The sequence below is a fragment of the Coregonus clupeaformis genome, chromosome 4 (assembly GCF_020615455.1).
Source record: "Coregonus clupeaformis isolate EN_2021a chromosome 4, ASM2061545v1, whole genome shotgun sequence".
Classification (NCBI taxonomy): domain Eukaryota; kingdom Metazoa; phylum Chordata; class Actinopteri; order Salmoniformes; family Salmonidae; genus Coregonus; species Coregonus clupeaformis.
In genome coordinates, this window is record NC_059195.1 from 5,372,912 (window position 1) to 5,393,016 (window position 20,105).

A 20,105-nucleotide genomic window follows, 5' to 3' on the forward strand; every position below is an offset into this window, starting at 1 on the left:
TGTCATTGGTCGGTCTCCCCGATGTTTCCTTTCTCATTGGCCAATAAATCTGTCAATCAGTGACGTTTCCTCAGATGGGGTGGTGATAGTATCAAAGACAGTACAGTATGAAGATAAGCTAAAACTGCTTCTCGAAAATAAATCCCCGACCACACTTGTAGGCGATGTCATGGCGACGTTGGCTAGCAAAGCTCATGCGTAAAAACCCGTAATCGGGTCTGAAGGTCGGCTCACGCCGAACTGCGCATGTGCAGGCCGTCAAAGGCACTCCTATATAAAGTTGTCTTTGACGAAAATGAAAACGTGTCAGTTTGTCATTTTCACGAGGTTGGAGTAATAACATGTTCAACTACTTAAGACATCTAGGTTGTACCTTTAGATTTCGAGAAAATTAACAATTAAGGAAGAATCTTTCACTTCTCTCATTGACCCCAGCCTGGTCTGCTTGGTCTGTTTCTCATGCGTTCCCGGAAGTCTCGCGATGTGGCGACTCTGGGTCTAAAAAAATCTGTGGTGGTACTTTATGTATGCCTCCAGTAAATTAGGTTTGGCAGAGAGAGTATTTGCAAAAGGAAAAATTTAAACATGGGCACCGTACAGCTGTAAATAGACAAGTCTAACGACAGTAGACATGAGAGGCGCCACTGCGGCCTTTTACGGGTGTGCTCTGGGTCTTCTGGCAATGGGCCTGCGAGAATTGTTGTTGGGATTCGAAGAGAATAGGTGTAACATGACCTATATGTTCGAGCATCCCCAGTACCGGGTGAGTAAGTTAGCTTGCCTATTGACCTAAATGAAATGGCACCACGCGCGATTCGGAGTAATAATTCGTCAATGTCAACTTGCTAGCTAGTTAATGTTCTAGCTGTCATTTTGGATAGCCATAATTTGGATATGGCTAAGCCCTTGGTCGATATATGAAACTGTGAAGCTCAAGCTACAGGTAACTGCCAATATAATGGAAACGTTTGAGTAAATGAAGGATACAATTGAAAGCAGGTGCTTCCACACAGGTGTGGTCCCTGAGTTAATTAAGTAATAACGTTCCATCATATTTAGGGTCATGTATAAAAATGCTTGGCAGCCCATTATTTTGGCTACCATGGCAATGCCCCACACGATGACAATGCCCCTACCTAGCCTAGGCAGCCGATAGTGGCCTAAGGATCTGCACTATCGTCTAGGCTTGATGTGCATTTCCGCAAATACACTCCTGCCCCCGGTGGACTGAATCGTACATAATGCATCCTCCATTCAGGCTGCAAAGGCATCATTTTTCTCCTTAGGAGAGAGAGAGAGATGGGAGAATTAGAGGGCGCATACTTAAGTTCATAAAGGACAATTTCACCAGACAGGACAGACTGACCCTAGCCCCCCCCGGCACATAGACTATTGCAGCATAGATACAGCCAACCAACTTACTACCCTGAGACAAGGCTGAGTATAGCCCACGAAAGATCACCACCGCACGAGCCCAAGGGGGTGCAAAACCGGACAGGAAGATCATGTCAGTGATTAACCCACTCATGTCGAGTCTAGCGAAAAAAGCCAGTCATAACGTGACACACCCCTCCTAGGGACGCCATGGAAGAGCACTAGTAAGCCAGTGATTCAGCCTGCGTAGTAGGGTCTGAGGCAGAGAATCCCAGTGGAGAGAGGGGAGCCGGCCAGGCAGAAACAGCAAGGGCGATTCATCACTCCACTGCCTTGCCATTCACCTTCACACCCCTGGGCCAGACTACACTCAATCATAGGACCTACTGAAGAGATGAGTCTTCTGTAAAGACTTAAAGGTTGAGACCGAGTCTGCATCTCTCAGATGGATAGGCAGACCATTCCATCAAATGTGAGTTCTATAGAAGAAAGCCCTGCCTCCAGCTGTTTGCTTAGAAATTCTAGGGACAATAAGGAAGCCTGCGTCTTGTGACCGTAAGGTACCTGTAGGTATGTACGGCAGGACCAAATCAGAGAGATGGGTAGGAGCAAGCCCATGTAATGCTTTGTAGGTTAGCAGTAAAACCTTGAAATCAGCCCTAGACTTAACAGGAGGCTAGCACTGGAGTAATATGAGCATTTTTTTTTGGTTCTAGTCAAGATTCTAGCAGCTGTATTCAACACTAACTGAAGTTTATTTAGTGCTTTATACGGGTAGCCGGAGAGTAGAGCATTGCAGTAGTCTAATCTAGAAGTGACAAAAGCATCAATTAGCTTTTCTGCATAATTTTTTGATAAAAGGTTTCAGATTTTTTGCAATGTTAACAAGATGGAAAAAGGCTGCCCTTGAATTATTCTTGATATGTTCGTCAAGAGATCAGGGTCCAGAGTAACGCCGAGGTCCTTCACAGTTTTATTTGAGACCACTGTACAACCATCAAGATTGTCAGATCAAACAGCAGATCTTAGTTTTTTGGGACGAGTTTAAAAGTAAAACATTTGCCGCCATCCACTTCCTTGTGTCTGAAACACAGGCTTCCAGGATAGGCAATTTTGGGCCTTTGACACTGTGTTTCCGAATGACATCACCAAGAGGTAGAATATATAGTGAAAACAATAGTGGTCCTAAAGCAGAACCTTGAGGCACACTGAAACATACCATTGATGAGTCAGAGGACACACCATCCACAGAGACAAACTGATATCTTTCCGACAGATAGGATCTAAACCAGGCAAGAACTTGGAGCGTTTCGTATACATTATTTGTGTTCAGGAAGGCAGTGAGTTGCTGCGTAAGAGCTTTTTCAAAAAATTTTGAGAGGATTGGGAGATTTGATATAGGGCGATAGTAAAAAAAAAAAATCTGGGTCAAGGTTTGGCTTTTTCAGGAGAGGCTTTATTACTGCCACTTTTAGTGAGTTTTGTACCATCCGGGGGATAGGGAGCAGTTTATAAGGAGGACCAAGCACAGGAAGTAGCTCTTTCAGTAGTTTAGTTGGAATATGGTCCAGTAGGCAGCTGGAAGGTTTAGAGGCCATGACTATTTTTTGTGAAAAAAACTGTAGTGTCTCCATTGATCCTAGGTCCTGGCAGTTCTGTGCATGAAGCCATTGCCGTCTGTCACCAGATCTCAACCCAATTGAACACTTATGGGAGATTCTGAAGCGGCGCCTGTGACAGCGTTTTCCACCACCATGAACAAAACACAAAATTATGGAATTTATTGTGGAAGAATGGTGTGGCATCCCTCCATAGACATTTGTAGTATAATCTATGCCAAGGTGCATTGAAGCTGTTCTGATTCATGGTGGCTCAACACCCTTTTAAGACACTTTATGTTGGTGTTTCCTTTATTTTGGCAGTTACCAGTACCTGTTGTTGTTTAGCACTTGCAACATGCTTCCAATTTCAACATTGCACGTCGCGCATCTTGCACATGATTTTCAGAGTGACAAGGCTACACAGGGCTATGTCCACGTTGAGGATGTCAACGGACTGTGTCATGCACACCTCCGTTTCGTTTCATATTTCACCATGGAATTTGATATTATCTCCACTATCACAAAATGGAGAGGTGGCATGGTAGTTAGACAGCTACTGTATGTTGAGGTTGCTGAGTGGGTGTGTGGTGTCATCATTGCATGCTACATCAGGGCTCACGAGATCACACTTTGTGTTGTAAGAAGCTGCATTTGATCCATGATAAGTGCTATACGATAAGGTGATTATTCCAGCCACTGAGTGCCTGGCACAATCATATGGCACTGTCTGCACTCACCATGGTGATGGATGGTGCTGAGAAAAGATTAGCCCAATCTATAAAAATGAGCTATTATTTATTACCCAAAAATTTACTCTGATCTGATTTACTCAATCAAGAGTCAGTGTCGGTCACATGGTGCCACACCTCTCCCGTGTGTGTGCGCATTTCTCACACTGCACTGTTTTTTTTCCGCCCTGATGTGTTCTTCTGCCGAGAAATGTGGCTTAGCTGTACCCAGCATATGGCTCTACCTCAAGGGAGGTGTGTGTGCCCTTAGTGTGTCGCACTGGTTTATGGCCCGGAGTGTAGGGAGGTGTGTGTCCTCACTTTCTGTATGTGTGTGTTGACAGCGTGTGGCCCTGCCCCGACGCGTGGCCCGCCTGTACCCAGCGTATGGACTCTACCTGTACGGAGAGGGCCAGTACGCTCAGGACACCCGCAGACTCAAACTGACTGGCGCCCCTGTTCTCTTCCTACCTGGAAATGCAGGCAGCTACAAACAAGGTGAGCTTCTATCACCACTAACCAAACACATCCACTAATCAAACTTACCCTAACCAATCTTACCCACTCAGCTCAGGTTAGGGAATATCGCAAGCTTGCTCTCTCCATTGCTCTAACAATGGAAGCTAAGTAGCTCTAAGATGTACAATATCTGCTTTGGTTACATATTGTATGTAGGCAGGTGAAAGTCTTCTATTTGAGAAAGGTCCTATGCCCACTAATGCAGATCTATCCTCTTCTGGTTTGGTTTTGCTAGTGGCTGCTGGTGGGAGTAGAACACCCACTCTCTCTTTCTCTCACTCTCACATGCATACGCCCACACACACGCAACATGCACTGCACATAGATTGCTCTTTTACCATTTCATGCATGGTATTCCGTGTCTTCCACTATGGGTTCTGTTGCATTAGCCTATTTTACATGCCATAGTTGCCATCACAACCACAAACCAAGCAAACCGCAAACCAGGCATGATCTTACGTTGTTTTATATTCAACATTAGCACTAAGTAGGCTATGGTTGGGCTACATTAAAGCCTGTAAAGCCTAATACCTGGTTTTACATTAAACAGACTTAGTCAGAGTTGACTTAAACTGTTAACAACCTGATAACGGGAGTGCTACTGTTGATAGGGAGGTGAAACGGGGGGCCAGTATGAAAAATAAAAAAATTATGTATGCACTCACTAACTGTAAGTCGCTCTGGATAAGAGTGTCTGCTAAATGACTAAAATGTAAATGTAAAATGTAAATGCAGTCCAGGTTCACAGGTCTATTTAAGTGATGCTTAAATCCATAATCCACACACTGCCCTCTATTTTGCTAATCAGATTACTTAACTCCCATGGTAATTTAACTCCCATGAGTTCTCATCTATATTATTCATAGCCTATTCTATTTACCACCACAAACCGATGCTGCCACTAAGACCGCACTCAACGAGCTGTATAAGGCCATAAGCAAGAAAATGCTCATCCAGAAATAGCGCTCCTAGTGGCCGGGGACTTTAATGCAGGCACATTTAAATCCGTTTTACCTCATTTCTACCAGCATGTCACGTGCAACCAGTGGAAAAACTACTCTAGACCACCTTTACTCTACACACAGAGACGCATACAAAGCTCTCCCTCGCCCTCCATTTGGCAAATCTGACCACAATTCTATCCTCCTGATTCCTGCTTACAAGCAAAAACTAAAGCAGGAAGTACCAGTGACTCGCTCTATATGGAAGTGGTCAGATGACGCAGATGCTATGCTACAGGACTGTTTTGCTAGCACAGGCTGGATAATTTTCCTGGATTCATCCAATGGCATTGAGGAGTATACCACCGGCTTCAGCAATAAGTGCATCGACGATGTCGTCCCCACAGTGGCCGTATGTACATATCCCAACCAGAAACCATGGATTACAGGCAACATCCGCATCGAGCTAAATGCTAGAGCTGCCACTTTCAAGGAGCGGGACACTAATCCGGACGCTTATAAGAAATCCCGCTACGCCCTCAGACGAACCATCAAACAGGCAAAGTGTCAATGCAGGATTAAGATTGAATCGTACTACACCGGCTCTGACGCTGGTTAGATGTGGCAGGGCTTGAAAACTATTACGGGAAACCCAGACGTGAGCTGCCCAGTGACGCGAGCCTACCAGACGAGATAAATGCCTTTTATGCTCGCTTCGAGGCAAGCAACACTGAAACATGCATGAGAGCACCAGCTGTTCTGGACGACTGTGTGAAAACGCTCTCGGTAGCCGATGTGAGCAAGACCTTTAAACAGGTCAACATTCACAAAGCCGCGGGGCCAGACTGATTACGAGGACGTGTACTCAGGTCATGCGCGGACCAACTGGCAAGTGTCTTCACTGAAATGTTCAACCTCTCCCTGACCGAGTTTGTAATACCTACATGTTTCAAGCAGACCACCATAGACCCTGTACCGAAGAAAGCGAAGGTAACCTGCCTAAATGATTACCGCCCCATAGCACTCACGTCGGTAGCCATGAAGTGCTTTGAAAGGCTGGTCATGGCTCACATCAACGGCATCATCCCTGATACCATAGACCCACTCCAATTCGCATACCACCCCAACAGATCCACAGATGACGCAATCTCAATCGCACTCCACACTACCCTTTCCCACCTGGACAAAAGGAACACCTATGTGAGAATGCTGTTCATTGACTACAGCTCAGCGTTCAACACCATAGTACCCACAAAGCTCATCACTAAGCCAAGGACCCTGGGACTAAACACCTCCCTCTGCAACTGGATGCTGGACTTCCTGATGGGCCGCCCCCATGTGGTAAGGGTAGGCAACAACATGTCTGCCACGCTGATCCTCAACACTGGGGCCCCTCAGGGGTGAGTGCTTAGTCCCCTCCTGTACTCCCTGTTTACCTACGACTGCGTGGCCAAACACGACTCCAACACCATCATTAAGTTTGCTGATGACACAACAGTGGTAGGCCTGATCCCCGACAATGATGAGACAGCCTATAGGGAGGAGGTCAGAGACCTGGCAGTGTGGTGCCAGGACAACAACCTCTCCCTCAATGTGAGCAAGACAAAGAAGCTGATCGTGGACTACAGGAAAAGGCCGGCCGAACAGGCCCCCATTAACATCGATGGGGCTGTAGTGGAGCAGGCCGAGAGTTTCAAGTTCCTTGGTGTTCACATCACCAACAAACTATCATGGTCCAAACACACCAAGACTGTCATGAAGAGGGCACGACAACACCTTTTCCCCCTCAGGAGACTGAAAACATTTGGCATGGGTCCTCAGATCCTCAAAACATTATACAGCTGCACCATCGAGAGCATTCTGACCAGTTGCATCACTGCCTGGTATGGCAACTGCTCGGCATCTGACCGTAAGGCTCTACAGAGGGTAGTGCGTACGGCCCAGTATATCACTGAGGCCAAGCTTCCTGCCATCCAGGACCTATATACTAGGCATTGTCAGAGGAAAGCCCAAAGAATTGTCAAAGACTCCAGTCACCCAAGTCATAGACTGTTCTCTCTGCTACCACATGGCAAGCGGTACCGGAGCGCCAAGTCTAGGTCCAAAAGGCTCCTTAACAGCTCCTACCACCAAGCCATAAGACTGCTGAACAATTAATCAAATGGCCACCCGGACTATTTACATTGACCCCCGCATTTGTTTTTACACAGCTGCTACCCGCTGTCTATTATCTATGCATAGTCACTTTACCCCTACCTGCATGTACAAATTACCTCGACTAACCAGTACCCCCTGAACATTGACTCGGAACCGGTACCCCCTGTATATAACCTTGTTATTGTTATTTTGTGTTACTTTTTATTATTTTTTACTTTAGTTTATTTGGTAAATATTTTCTTAACTCTTTCTTGAACAGCATTGTTGGTTAAGGGCTTGTAAGTAAGGATTTCACGGTAAGGTCTACACCTGTTGTATTCGGCGCATGTGACAAATAAAGTTTTATTTTATTTTAATTCTGGTCTATTCAGAGGTTAGCTTGTGTTGATATCCATGAGCTTGGTCAACCCTAATCCTCACACGTGGGGGACAGCCACTGTTCAGGGATATGGTGGATGAATGTCAGAGATGATGGCCACACAAGCTCAAAATATAGATTAAGGTTGAGCTCATCGTTAGCTAGCCAAGCTGAAAAGGACGGACGTAGGGTGTTCTGTAGGTTTAACCCAATCTCATGAACTGCACCAAAGACCCTAGTTTCAGACTCCTAATTATCCTTACACCTCTGAATACTCTAGCCACTTCTGCCAGAACCATACCACACTGCATCACACTGCTGGCTTGCCTCTGAAGCTAAGCAGGGTAGGTCCTGGTTGGTCCCTGGATGGGAGACCAAATGCTGTTGGAAGTGGTATTGGAGGACCAGTAGAAGGCACTCTTTTTTTTTTTTCCTCTGGTCAAAAAAATTATATACAGTGCATTCGGAAAGTATTCCGACCCCTTGACTTTTTCCACATTTTGTTACGTTACAGCCTTATTCTAAAATGGATTAAATAGCTTTTTCCCCTCATCAATCAACACAGAATACCCCATAATGACAAAGCAAAAACAGGTTTTTATAAATGTTTGCAAATGTATTAAAAGTTAAAAACTCAAATTACATTTACATAAGTATTCAGACCCTTTACTCAGTACTTTGTTGAAGCACCTTTGGCAGCGATTACAGTCTCGAGCCTTCTTGGGTATGACGCTACATTAAAATGCAAATCAATTTATAACATTTTTTACATGCATTTTTCTGGATTTTTTTGTTGTTATTCTGTCTCACTGTTCAAATAAACCTACCATTACAATTATAGACTGATCATGTCTTTGTCAGTGGGCAAACGTACAAAATCAGCAGGGGATCAAATACTTTTTTCCCTCGCTGTATACTGAGATCATGTGACACTTAGATTGCACACAGGTGGACTTTATTTAACTAATTACATACACCTTAGCCAAATACATTTAAACTCTGTTTTTCACAATTCCTGACATTTAATCCAAGTAAAAATTCCCTGTTTTAGGTCAGTTAGGATCACCACTTTATTTTAAGAATGTGAAATGTCAGAATAATTGTAGAGAGAATGATTTATTTCAGCTTTTATTTCTTTCATCACATTCCAAGTGGTTCAGAAGTTTACATACACTCAATTAGTATTTGGTAGCATTGCCTTTTAAATTGTTTAACTTGGGTCAAACGTTTCGGGTAGCCTTCCACAAGCTTCCCACAATAAGTTGGGTGAATTTTGGCCCATTCCTCCTGACAGAGCTGGTGTAACTGAGTCAGGTTTGTAGGCCTCCTTGCTCGCACACACTTTTTCAGTTCTGCCCACAAATGTTCTATAGGATTGAGGTCAGGGCTTTGTGATGGCCACTCCAATACCTTGACTTTGTTGTCCTTAAGCCATTTTGCCACAGCTTTGGAAGTATGCTTGGGGTCATTGTCCATTTGGAAGACCCATTTGCGACCAAGCTTTAACTTCCTGACTGATGTCTTGAGATGTTGCTTCAATATATCCACATAATTTTCCTTGCTCATGATGCCATCTATTTTGTGAAGTGCACCAGTCCCTCCTGCAGCAATGCACCCCAACAGCATGATGCTGCCACCCCCGTGCTTCACGGTTGGGATGGTGTTCTTCGGCTTGCAAGCAACCCCCTTTTTCCTCCAAACATAACGATGGTCATTATGGCCAAACAGTTCTATTTTTGTTTCATCAGACCAGAGGACATTTCTCCAAAAGTACGATCTTTGTCCCCATGTGCAGTTGCAAACTGTAGTCTGGCTTTTTTATGGCGGTTTTGGAGCAGTGGCTTCTTCCTTGCTGAGCGGCCTTTCAGGTTATGTCGATATAGGACTCGTTTTACTGTGGATATATATACGTTTCCTCCAGCATCTTCACAAGGTCCTTTGCTGTTGTTCTGGGATTGATTTGCACTTTTCGCACCAAAGTACGTTCATCTCTAGGAGACAGAACGTGTCTCCTTCCTGAGCGGTATGACAGCTGCATGGACCCATGGTGTTTATACTTGCATACTATTGTTTGTACAGATGAACGTGGTACCTTCAGGCTTTTGGAAATTGCTCCCAAGGATGAGGTCTTGGCTGATTTCTTTTCATTTTCCCATGATGTCAATTAAATAGGCGCTGAGTTTGAAGGTAGGCCTTGAAATACATCCACAGGTACATCTCCAATTGACTCAAATGATGTAAATTAGCCTATCAGAAGCTTCTAAAGCCATGACATCATTTTATGGAATTTTCCAAGCTGTTTAAAGGCACAGTCAACTTAGTGTATGTAAACTTCTGACCAACTGGAATTGTGATACAGTGAATTATAAATGAAATAATCTGTCTGTAAACAATTGTTGGAAAAATTCCGTGGCATGCACAAAGTAGAGTTCCTAACCGACTTGCCAAAACTATAGTTTGTTAACAAGAAATTTGTGGAGTGGTTGAAAAACAAGTTTTAATGACTCCAACCTAAGTGTATGTAAACTTCAGACTTCAACTGTATGTGACTTCTGAAGGTAATTGGTTGCACCAGATCTTATTTAGGGGCTTCATAGCAAAGGGGGTGAATACATAAGCACGCACCACTTTTCCGTTATTTATTTTTTAGAAGTTATTTTTTTCATTTCACTTCACCAATTTGTACTATTTTGTGTATGTCCATTACATGAAATCCAAATAAAAATCCATTTAAATTACAGGTTGTAATGCGACAAAATAGGAAAAATGCCAAGGGGGATGAATACTTTTGCAAAGCACTATGTAAATAAGGTATTTCTGTTGATTTATTTTTACTAAATTTGCAAATACATTTTAAAACCTGTTCGCTTTCTCATTATGTGATATTGTGTGTAGATTGATAATAAATTACTTTTTTTCAATCAATTTTAGAATAAGGCTGTAACGTAACAAAATGTGGAAAAAGTCAAGGGGTCTGAATACTTTCCTAATGCACTGAATGCCCCAGGGTAGTGATTGGGGACATTGCCCTGTGTCGGGTGCCGTCTTTCCAATGGGACGTTAAACGGATGTCCTGACTGTCTGTCGTCACTAAAAGATCCCAAGGCATTTATTGTAAGAGTAGGGGTGTTAACCCCGGTGTCCTGTCTAAATTCTCAATCTGGCCCTCGTACCATCATGGCCACCTAATCATCCCCAGCTTCCAAATGGCTCATTCATCCCCCCTCCTCTCCATTGTAACTATTTGAAATATTTGAAAGGCCTGTTTTGTCTGCATGCTGTTTTTTCACTGACAGATTTGCCACGCGTTTCCGACTGTAGACTATTCCTTGTTTTGGGCTACAATCCACAGCTAGGCCATTTTTTAAAATAAGCTATTGATCCTGTGTGGCTAAATTATAGGCCTTCTCATGGTGTAGTAGGCTATTCTGAATTATTTCATTTATTTCTGAACAGACAGCAGTAATTATATAACTTTGGCAAATGTATTTAAATTAATCAGGGCGTTTCTATAAGGAAATAAATGATGAAGTGCTGCGCTGGTGAGATGATAATTGCAGGCTCATGTCTATCAGCAGAGAGGGAGCGAGATCATATAAAGTGAATCTCATTCTAGTTATGTGAGAGATACTGGCGCGCTTCTCACACAGCCACGGCCAGGTGTTGGTCTCAAATATAGGTTACAATGTTGCGCAAACCATAAACCCTGGCCGGCCCAACCCAAATCAACTCTTAGAATATTAGGCCCATGCTGAAAATCTACTTTTTCACGTAGTTTTTTTGTGGTTGCCGACTAATTAATGAAGAGGCAACTCAAATAAATGTTGATCTCTTTTGTTAGAATTTTCATGCCACGAGAGGTACCGGATCCGGACAGATAGGTTCCGGAACAAAACAGTCCAAAACGGAGAGGTGCCGGATCCTGTTCCGGCAGGATCTGGCTCAAATTAAGCACTGGATACTGAACAAAAATATAAACGCAACATGCAACAATTTCAAAGATTTTACTGAGTTACAGTCCATTTAAGGAAATCAGTCAATTGAAATAAATAAATTAGGCTCAGCCAGGCCCACCCACTGGGGAGCCAGGCCCAGCCAATCAGAATACGTTTTTCTCCACAAAAGGGATTTATTACAGACAGAAATACTCCTCAGTTTCATCAGCTGTCCAGGTGGCTGGTCTCAGATGATCCCGCAGGTGAATAAGCCGGATGTGGAGGTCCTGGGCTGGCGTGGTTACACGTGGTCTGCGGTTGTGAGGCCGGTTGGACGTACTGCCAAATTTACATTTACATTTACATCATTTAGCAGACGCTCTTATCCAAAGCGACTTACAAATTGGTGCATTCACCTTATGGTAGCCAGTGGGACAACCACTTTACAATTTATTTATTTATTTTCTTTGTTTAATTTTTTTATTTCTAGAGTATATTTTTAATTTGTATTTGTTTTATTTATTTATATATATATAAATTAACACAAACAAATGTAGTGATAAAAAAAAAATATATATATATATATATTTTGTTCCTTTTTCTATTTTTTCTATCATTGCATTTGTTTTGTAATTTATTATTTTAATGTTTTATTGTCTTATTTTTTGTTTGTTTGTTCAGACTTCAACATACAGTTGAAGTCTGAAGTTTACATACACTTAGGTTGGAGTCATTAAAACTTGTTTTTCAACCACTCCACAAATTTCTTGTTAACAAACTATAGTTTTGGCAAGTCGGTTAGGAACTCTACTTTGTGCATGACAAGGAATTTTTCCAACAATTGTTTACAGACAGATTATTTCATTTATAATTCACTGTATCACAATTCCAGTTGGTCAGAAGTTTACATACACTAAGTTGACTGTGCCTTTAAACAGCTTGGAAAATTCCATAAAATGATGTCATGGCTTTAGAAGCTTCTGATAGGCTAATTTACATCATTTGAGTCAATTGGAGATGTACCTGTGGATGTATTTCAAGGCCTACCTTCAAACTCAGCACCTATTTAATTGACATCATGGGAAAATGAAAAGAAATCAGCCAAGACCTCATCCTTGGGAGCAATTTCCAAACGCCTGAAGGTACCACGTTCATCTGTACAAACAATAGTATGCAAGTATAAACACCATGGGATCATGCAGCTGTCATACCGCTCAGGAAGGAGACACGTTCTGTCTCCTAGAGATGAACGTACTTTGGTGCGAAAAGTGCAAATCAATCCCAGAACAACAGCAAAGGACCTTGTGAAGATGCTGGAGGAAACGTGTATATATATCCACAGTAAAACGAGTCCTATATCGACATAACCTGAAAGGCCGCTCAGCAAGGAAGAAGCCACTGCTCCAAAAAAGCCAGACTACAGTTTGCAACTGCACATGGGGACAAAGATCGTACTTTTTGGAGAAATGTCCTCTGGTCTGATGAAACAAAAATAGAACTGTTTGGCCATAATGACCATCGTTATGTTTGGAGGAAAAAGGGGGTTGCTTGCAAGCCGAAGAACACCATCCCAACCGTGAAGCACGGGGGTGGCAGCATCATGCTGTTGGGGTGCATTGCTGCAGGAGGGACTGGTGCACTTCACAAAATAGATGGCATCATGAGCAAAGAAAATTATGTGGATATATTGAAGCAACATCTCAAGACATCAGTCAGGAAGTTAAAGCTTGGTCGCAAATGGTTCTTCCAAATGGACAATGACCCCAAGCATACTTCCAAAGTTGTGGCAAAATGGCAGCTGGGCCTCAGCTGGGGTGAAGTGCACGGCGAGGACGGTTCGAAACAGGCTCCTAGGGGCAGGGCTAAAGTAGCGCAAAGCTAGAAAAAAGCCCTTCATCAATGAGAAGCAAAGAAGAGCCAGGCTGAGGTTTGCAAAAGACCATAAGGATTGGACCATAGAGGACTGGAGTAAGGTCATCTTCTCTGATGAGTCCAATTTTCAGCTTTGCCCAACACCTGGTCGTCTAATGGTTAGACGGAGACCTGGAGAGGCCTACAAGCCACAGTGTCTCGCACCCACTGTGAAATTTGGTGGAGGATCGGTGATGATCTGGGGGTGCTTCAGCAAGGCTGGAATCGGGTAGATTTGTCTTTGTGAAGGACGCATGAATCAAGCCACGTACAAGGTTGTCCTGGAAGAAAAGTTGCTTCCTTTTGCTCTGACATTGTTCCCCAACTCTGAGGATTGGTTTTCCCAGCAGGACAATGCACCATGCCACACAGCCAGGTCAATCAAGGTGTGGATGGAGGACCACCAGATCAAGACCCTGTCATGGCCAGCCCAATCTCCAGACCTGAACCCCATTGAAAACTTCTGGAATGTGATCAAGAGGAAGATGGATGGTCACAAGCCATCAAACAAAGCCGAGCTGATTTAATTTTTGCGCCAGGAGTGGCATAAAGTCACCCAACATCAATGTGAAAGACTGGTGGAGCGCATGCCAAGACGCATGAAAGCTGTGATTGAAAATCAGGGTTATTCCACCAAATATTGATTTCTGAACTCTTCCTAAGTTAAAACATTAGTATTGTGTTGTTTAAAATGAACATGAACTTATTTTCTTTGCATTATTCGAGGTCTGACAACACTGCATCTTTTTTGTTATTTTGACAAGTTGTCATTTTCTGCAAATAAATGCTCTAAATGACAATATTTTTATTTGGAATTTGGGTGAAATGTTGTCAGTAGTTTATAGAATAAAACATTTTTTTTATTTTTACCCAAACACATACCTATAAATAGTAAAACCAGAGAAACTGATAATCTTGCAGTGGTCTCTTATTTTTTTTTCCAGAGCTGTATATGTAACGGTGGGTAAGTGAGTGGGAGTCAGTGCAGAAATTTTAGAAGCAGGTGTGAAGAGTTCTGGTCAAATAAAATACTATTTGTCACATGCTTCACAAACAACAGGTGTAGACTAACAGTGAAATGCTTACTTACAGGTCCTTTTCCAACAATGCAGAGTTAAAGATAAAAAAAAAATGAAATAGTGACGAGGAATAAATACACAGTGAATAATAGTAATGAGGAAAAACACATGGCTATATAATATACAGGTAGTACCAGTACCTAGTCGGTGTGCAGGGGTACGACGTAATTGAGGTAGCTATGTACATGTAGTAGGGGTAAAGTGACTAGGCTACAGGATAGATAATAGACAGTAGCAGCAGCGTATGTGGTGAAAGCGTGTGTGTTGGTGTCAGTGTAAGTATGTGTGGATGGAGTCCAACGTGTGTGCATAGTCGGTGCAAGAGAGTTAGTGCAAAAAAGGGTCAATGCAGGTAATCCGGGTAGCCATTTCATTAGCTATTTAGCAGTCTTGTTTAGCAGTCTTATGGCTTCGGGGTAGAAGCTGTTCAGTGTCCTGTTGGTTCCAGACACTGGTACCGCTTGCCGTGCAGTAGCAGAGAAAACAGTCTATGGCTTGGGTGGTTGGATTCTGACAATGTTTTGGGCCTTCCTCTGACACCGCCTGGTATAGAGGTCCTGGATGGCAGGGAGCTTGACCCAAGTGATGTACTGGGCCGTACTCACCACCCCCTTTAGCGCCTTGCGGTTGGGTGCCTTGCAGTTGCCATACCAAGCGATGGTGCAGCCAGTCAAACTGCTCTCAATGGTGCAGCTGTAGAACTTTGAGGACCCATGCCAAATCTTTTCAGCCTCGTAATGGGGAAGAGGTGCTGTTGTGCCCTCTTCACAACTGTGTAGGTGTGTGTGGACCATGTTAATTCCTTAGTGATGTGGCCGCTGAGGAACTTTGTGCAATTGACCACAGACAATCACCTGCAATCAGATGTTCTGGGTAGGGCTGCAGTGGACATTAATGGTTGCTCTGGTTTTCGTTCTGACGGAGCCTTTTCTCCCCATAAGTACACTTGACCCTTCTTCTCCGGTCTACTGATGCAATCAGTTATTAAAAATGCATCGGGGTCCTCTGGGTCTGTCTCCACATCAGACATCATGTCTTCAGTTTCCCCCGCAAATAGCTGCTTTTCTTCAGCAGAGAATTATTTTGACCAACGGGCCAGAGCCTGTGAAATTACAGGAGACTAAGTTATTCTGCCCAATAAACAAACGGTCTTGAACACTGGAATAAAAAAAAGCTAAAGAAGCACACACACACCAAAAGCTGTGGAACAAGCCTCAACTTTTCAAAATTCAGTACTGGCATTTAAAATGTATGAATTGGTTTACATTTATAAACTAACCCGTCTCTGGCGACACCGCCGTCGCTTTTTGATGTCCGTTCCTTTGCTCTGTCTGGGGTGTCCAACGACGTATGCCTCATTCAATCCAATACCAATTTGCAGCTGCATCTGAGGAGTCGGTGTGGTTTATTAGCAATGGTTATATGCATCAAAATCCTTGAGAAAATTGTAAAATGTAGAATTATGTTAGTCAGTCCATGTCTTTAGGAGACTACTCACCTTCAAAATCTGCCATGCGCTACTCTCCATCTGTGTGCCTTAATCTCAGTTGACGTACCAGCAGACCCAGTATACAGGTGTTGTTCGGACTGTTCTTCCTGAGACATGCGTGACATTTAAGTTTATGGATGATATTCACACCTCTATTTCATGTAACATATTTGAGAATGCTAAGATAACCATCATACAACTTACAGATAGCTCATTCCGTCTTCCTCGAAGAACGCCAGTTCCGGTGCAGGCGCTGGAGGAGTGCTCTGCTGTAGCTGCTGCTGTTGTTGGAATAGTTGAGCTACTTGTCAGCCTTTCGTTCATATCAGCCACCGTGTGGTAGTCCGGCATCTGATTCAGCCTGGCCATGAGTTGTTGGAAATCCATGCTCTCGTTTGGTGATGCGTCGTTCCCTCGCATGAAGCGGCTCCTGGCGGGCCCACTGGTCCCACAAACTAATTAAATAAATTTTATTTGTTGTTGTCAATAGCCGCTTGTCTCCTTTGCTTTATTTTACTAGGCTTGTAAGAATAGCTGCTACCAATCTATCCGTTCTTCCACCAACGTTGGGTAGCTAACATAAGCCAACTATACTTTGGTAGCTAGCTAGCATGACCATTTAGTGACACTAGTTACACACCTCTATGAATAGTTAAGCTATTAATTATTTCCAGTCCAAAATCCCTCAAGGGCTGTAACTGAATAGCCCTGACCTACAGCATGTCTCCGTCCTTGCCCAACTTCAGCTTTCTAATAATCTGTTTATGACCTATGTGTCTCTATAACCTGTCTATGACCTCATGTCATCTCACCAGCCCGCTCCTTGGGTTCGGTGGCCCTGCGGAAAGCTGAGGCCCTGGAGGGTGGGGTCCACCTCAATGTGTTTACCATCGACTTCAACGAGGAGCTGGTGGCCCTGTATGGAGGCAGCCTGCACCGGCAGACCCAATTCTTGCACGAGAGCATCAAGGCCATCCTGCGCCTCTACAAGGTACAGTGCATTCAGAAAGTATTCAGACCCCTTGACTTTTTACAGCCTTATTCTAAAATCTATTTTAATAATAATAATAATAATAATTCTCATCAATATACACACACTACCCCATAATGACAAAGCAAAAACAGGTTTATAAAAAAAACGGAAATATTACATTTACATAAGTATTCAGACCCTTTACTCAGTACTTTGTTGAAGCACTTTTGGCAGCGATTACAGCCTCAAGTCTTCTTGGGTATGACACTACAAGCTTGGCACACCTGTATTTGGGGAGTTTCTCCCATACTTCTCTGCAGATCCTCTCAAGCTCTGTCAGGTTGGATGGGGAGTGTCGCTGCACAGCTATTTTCAGGTCTCTCCAGAGATGTTCGATCGGGTTGAAGTCTGGGCTCTGGCTGGGCCACTCATAGACATTCAGACTTGTCCCGAAGCCACTCCTGGGTTGTCTTGGCTGTGTGCTTAGGGTCGTTATACTGTTGGAAGATGAACCTTTACTCCAGTCTGAGGTCCTGAGAGCAGGTTTTCATCAAGGATCTCTCTGTACTTTGCTCCGTTCATCTTTCCCTCAATCCTGACTAGTCAAGAGTGTGCAAAGCTGTCATCAAGGCAAAAGATGGCTACTTTGAAGAATCTCAAATATTGTTGTTACTTTTTGGTTACTACATGATTCCATATGTGTTATTTCATAGTTTTGATGTCTTCACCATTATTCTACAATGTAGAAAATAGTAAAAATAAAGAAAAACCCTGAAATTAGTAGGTGTGTCCAAACTTTTGACTGGTACATTTACATTTTTCATTTACGTCATTTAGCAGACGCTCTTATCCAGAGCGACTTACAGGAGCAATTAGGGTTAAGTGCCTTGCTTAAGGGTACATCGACAGATTTTTCACCTAGTCGGCTCGGGGATTAGAACCAGCGACCTTTCGGTTACTGGCACAACGCTCTTACCCACTAAGCTACCTGCTGGTACTGTGTGTGTGTGTGTGTGTGTGTGTGTGTGTGTGTGTGTGTGTGTGTGTGTGTGTGTGTGTGTGTGTGTGTGTGTGTGTGTGTGTGTGTGTGTGTGTGTGTGTGTGTGTGTGTGTGTGTGTGTGTGTGTGTGTGTGTGTGTGTGTGTGTGTGTGTGTATACACACACACACACACAGTGGGGAGAACAAGTATTTGATACACTGCCAATTTTGCAGGTTTTCCTACTTACAAAGCATGTAGAGGTCTGTAATTTTTATCATAGGTACACTTCAACTGTGAGAGATGGAATCTATAACAATAATCCAGAAAATCACATTGTATGATTTTTAAGTAATTAATTAGCATTTTATTGCATGACATAAGTATTTGATCACCTACCAACCAGTAAGAATTCCGGGACTCACAGACCTGTTAGTTTTTCTTTAAGAAGCCCTCCTGTTCTCTACTCATTACCTGTATTAACTGCACCTGTTTGAACTCGTTACCTGTATAAAAGACACCTGTCCACACACTCAATCAAACAGACTCCAACCTCTCCACAATGACCAAGACCAGAGAGCTGTGTAAGTACATCAGGGATAAAATTGTAGACCTACACAAGGTTGGGATGGGCTACAGGACAATAGGCAAGCAGCTTGGTGAGAAGGCAACAACTGTTGGCGCAATTATTAGAAAATGGAAGAAGTTCAAGATGACGGTCAATCACCCTCGGTCTGGGGCTCCATGCAAGATCTCACTTTGTGGGGCATCAATGATCATGAGGAAGGTGAGGGATCAGCCCAGAACTACACGGCAGGACCTGGTCAATGACCTGAAGAGAGCTGGGACCACAGTCTCAAAGAAAACCATTAGTAACACACTACGCCATCATCGATTAAAATCCTGCAGCGCATGCAAGTCCCCCTGCTCAAGCCAGCGCATGTCCAGGCCCATCTGAAGTTTGCCAATGACCATCTGGATGATCCAGAGGAGGAATGGGAGAAGGTCATGTGGTCTGATGAGACAAAAATAGAGCTTTTTGGTCTAAACTCCACTCGCCGTGTTTGGAGGAAGAAGAAGGATGAGTACAACCCCAAGAACACCATCCCAACCGTGAAGCATGGAGGTGGAAAACATCATTCTTTGGGGATGCTTTTCTGCAAAGGGGACAGGACGACTGCACCGTATTGAGGGGAGGATGGATGGGGCCATGTATCGCAAGATCTTGGCCAACAACCTCCTTCCCTCAGTAAGAGCATTGAAGATGGGTCGTGGCTGGGTCTTCCAGCATGACAACGACTCGAAACACACAGCCAGGGCAACTAAGGAGTGGCTCCGTAAGAAGCATCTCAAGGTCCTGGAGTGGCCTAGCCAGTCTCCAGACCTGAACCCAATAGAAAATCTTTGGAGGGAGCTGAAAGTCCGTATTGCCCAGCGACAGCCCTGAAACCTGAAGGATCTGGAGAAGGTCTGTATGGAGGAGTGGGCCAAAATCCTTGCTGAAGTGTGTGCAAACCTGGTCAAGACCTACAGGAAACGTATGATCTCTGTAATTGCAAACAAAGGTTTCTGTACCAAATATTAAGTTCTGCTTTTCTGATGTATCAAATACTTATGTCATGCAATAAAATGCAAATGAATTACTTAAAGATCATACAATGTGATTTTCTGGATTTTTGTTTTAGATTCCGTCTCTCACAGTTGAAGTGTACCTATGATAAAAATGACAGACCTCTACATGCTTTGTAAGTAGGAAAACCTAGAAAATCGGCAGTGTATCAAATACTTGTTCTCCCCACTGTGTGTGTGTGTGTGTGTGTGTGTATGTGTATATATATATATATATATATATATATATATATATATATACACATTATATATATATACACACATTATATATATGTGTGTATGTATATGTGTGTGTTAACCAAAAGTGGCTAACAACTTATTTACACCCAACTCTAAATCAACTCCTACCCCCTAGTCACTTGTCTGAGAGGGCAGGTGAAGTTATATTGCTTTTACTATCCAATCCTCTCAGATACCTGAAAGTACGTAGGGG

The 20,105-nt window shown here is 43.4% G+C and overlaps 1 protein-coding gene across 1 annotated transcript in view; it reads left to right on the forward strand.

The window, feature by feature from the left end:
• Positions 1 to 546: 546 nt before the first annotated feature.
• LOC121550615 (GPI inositol-deacylase-like) overlaps positions 547 to 20,105 on the forward strand; it is a 44,616-nt gene continuing 25,057 nt past the window's right edge. Inside the window, exons 1-3 of the mRNA XM_041862947.2 lie at positions 547 to 763; positions 4,048 to 4,201; positions 16,908 to 17,083. Of these exons, the coding sequence (XP_041718881.1) occupies positions 632 to 763; positions 4,048 to 4,201; positions 16,908 to 17,083 (462 nt within the window). The 5' untranslated portion in view covers positions 547 to 631. The remainder of the gene's footprint in view (positions 764 to 4,047; positions 4,202 to 16,907; positions 17,084 to 20,105) is intronic.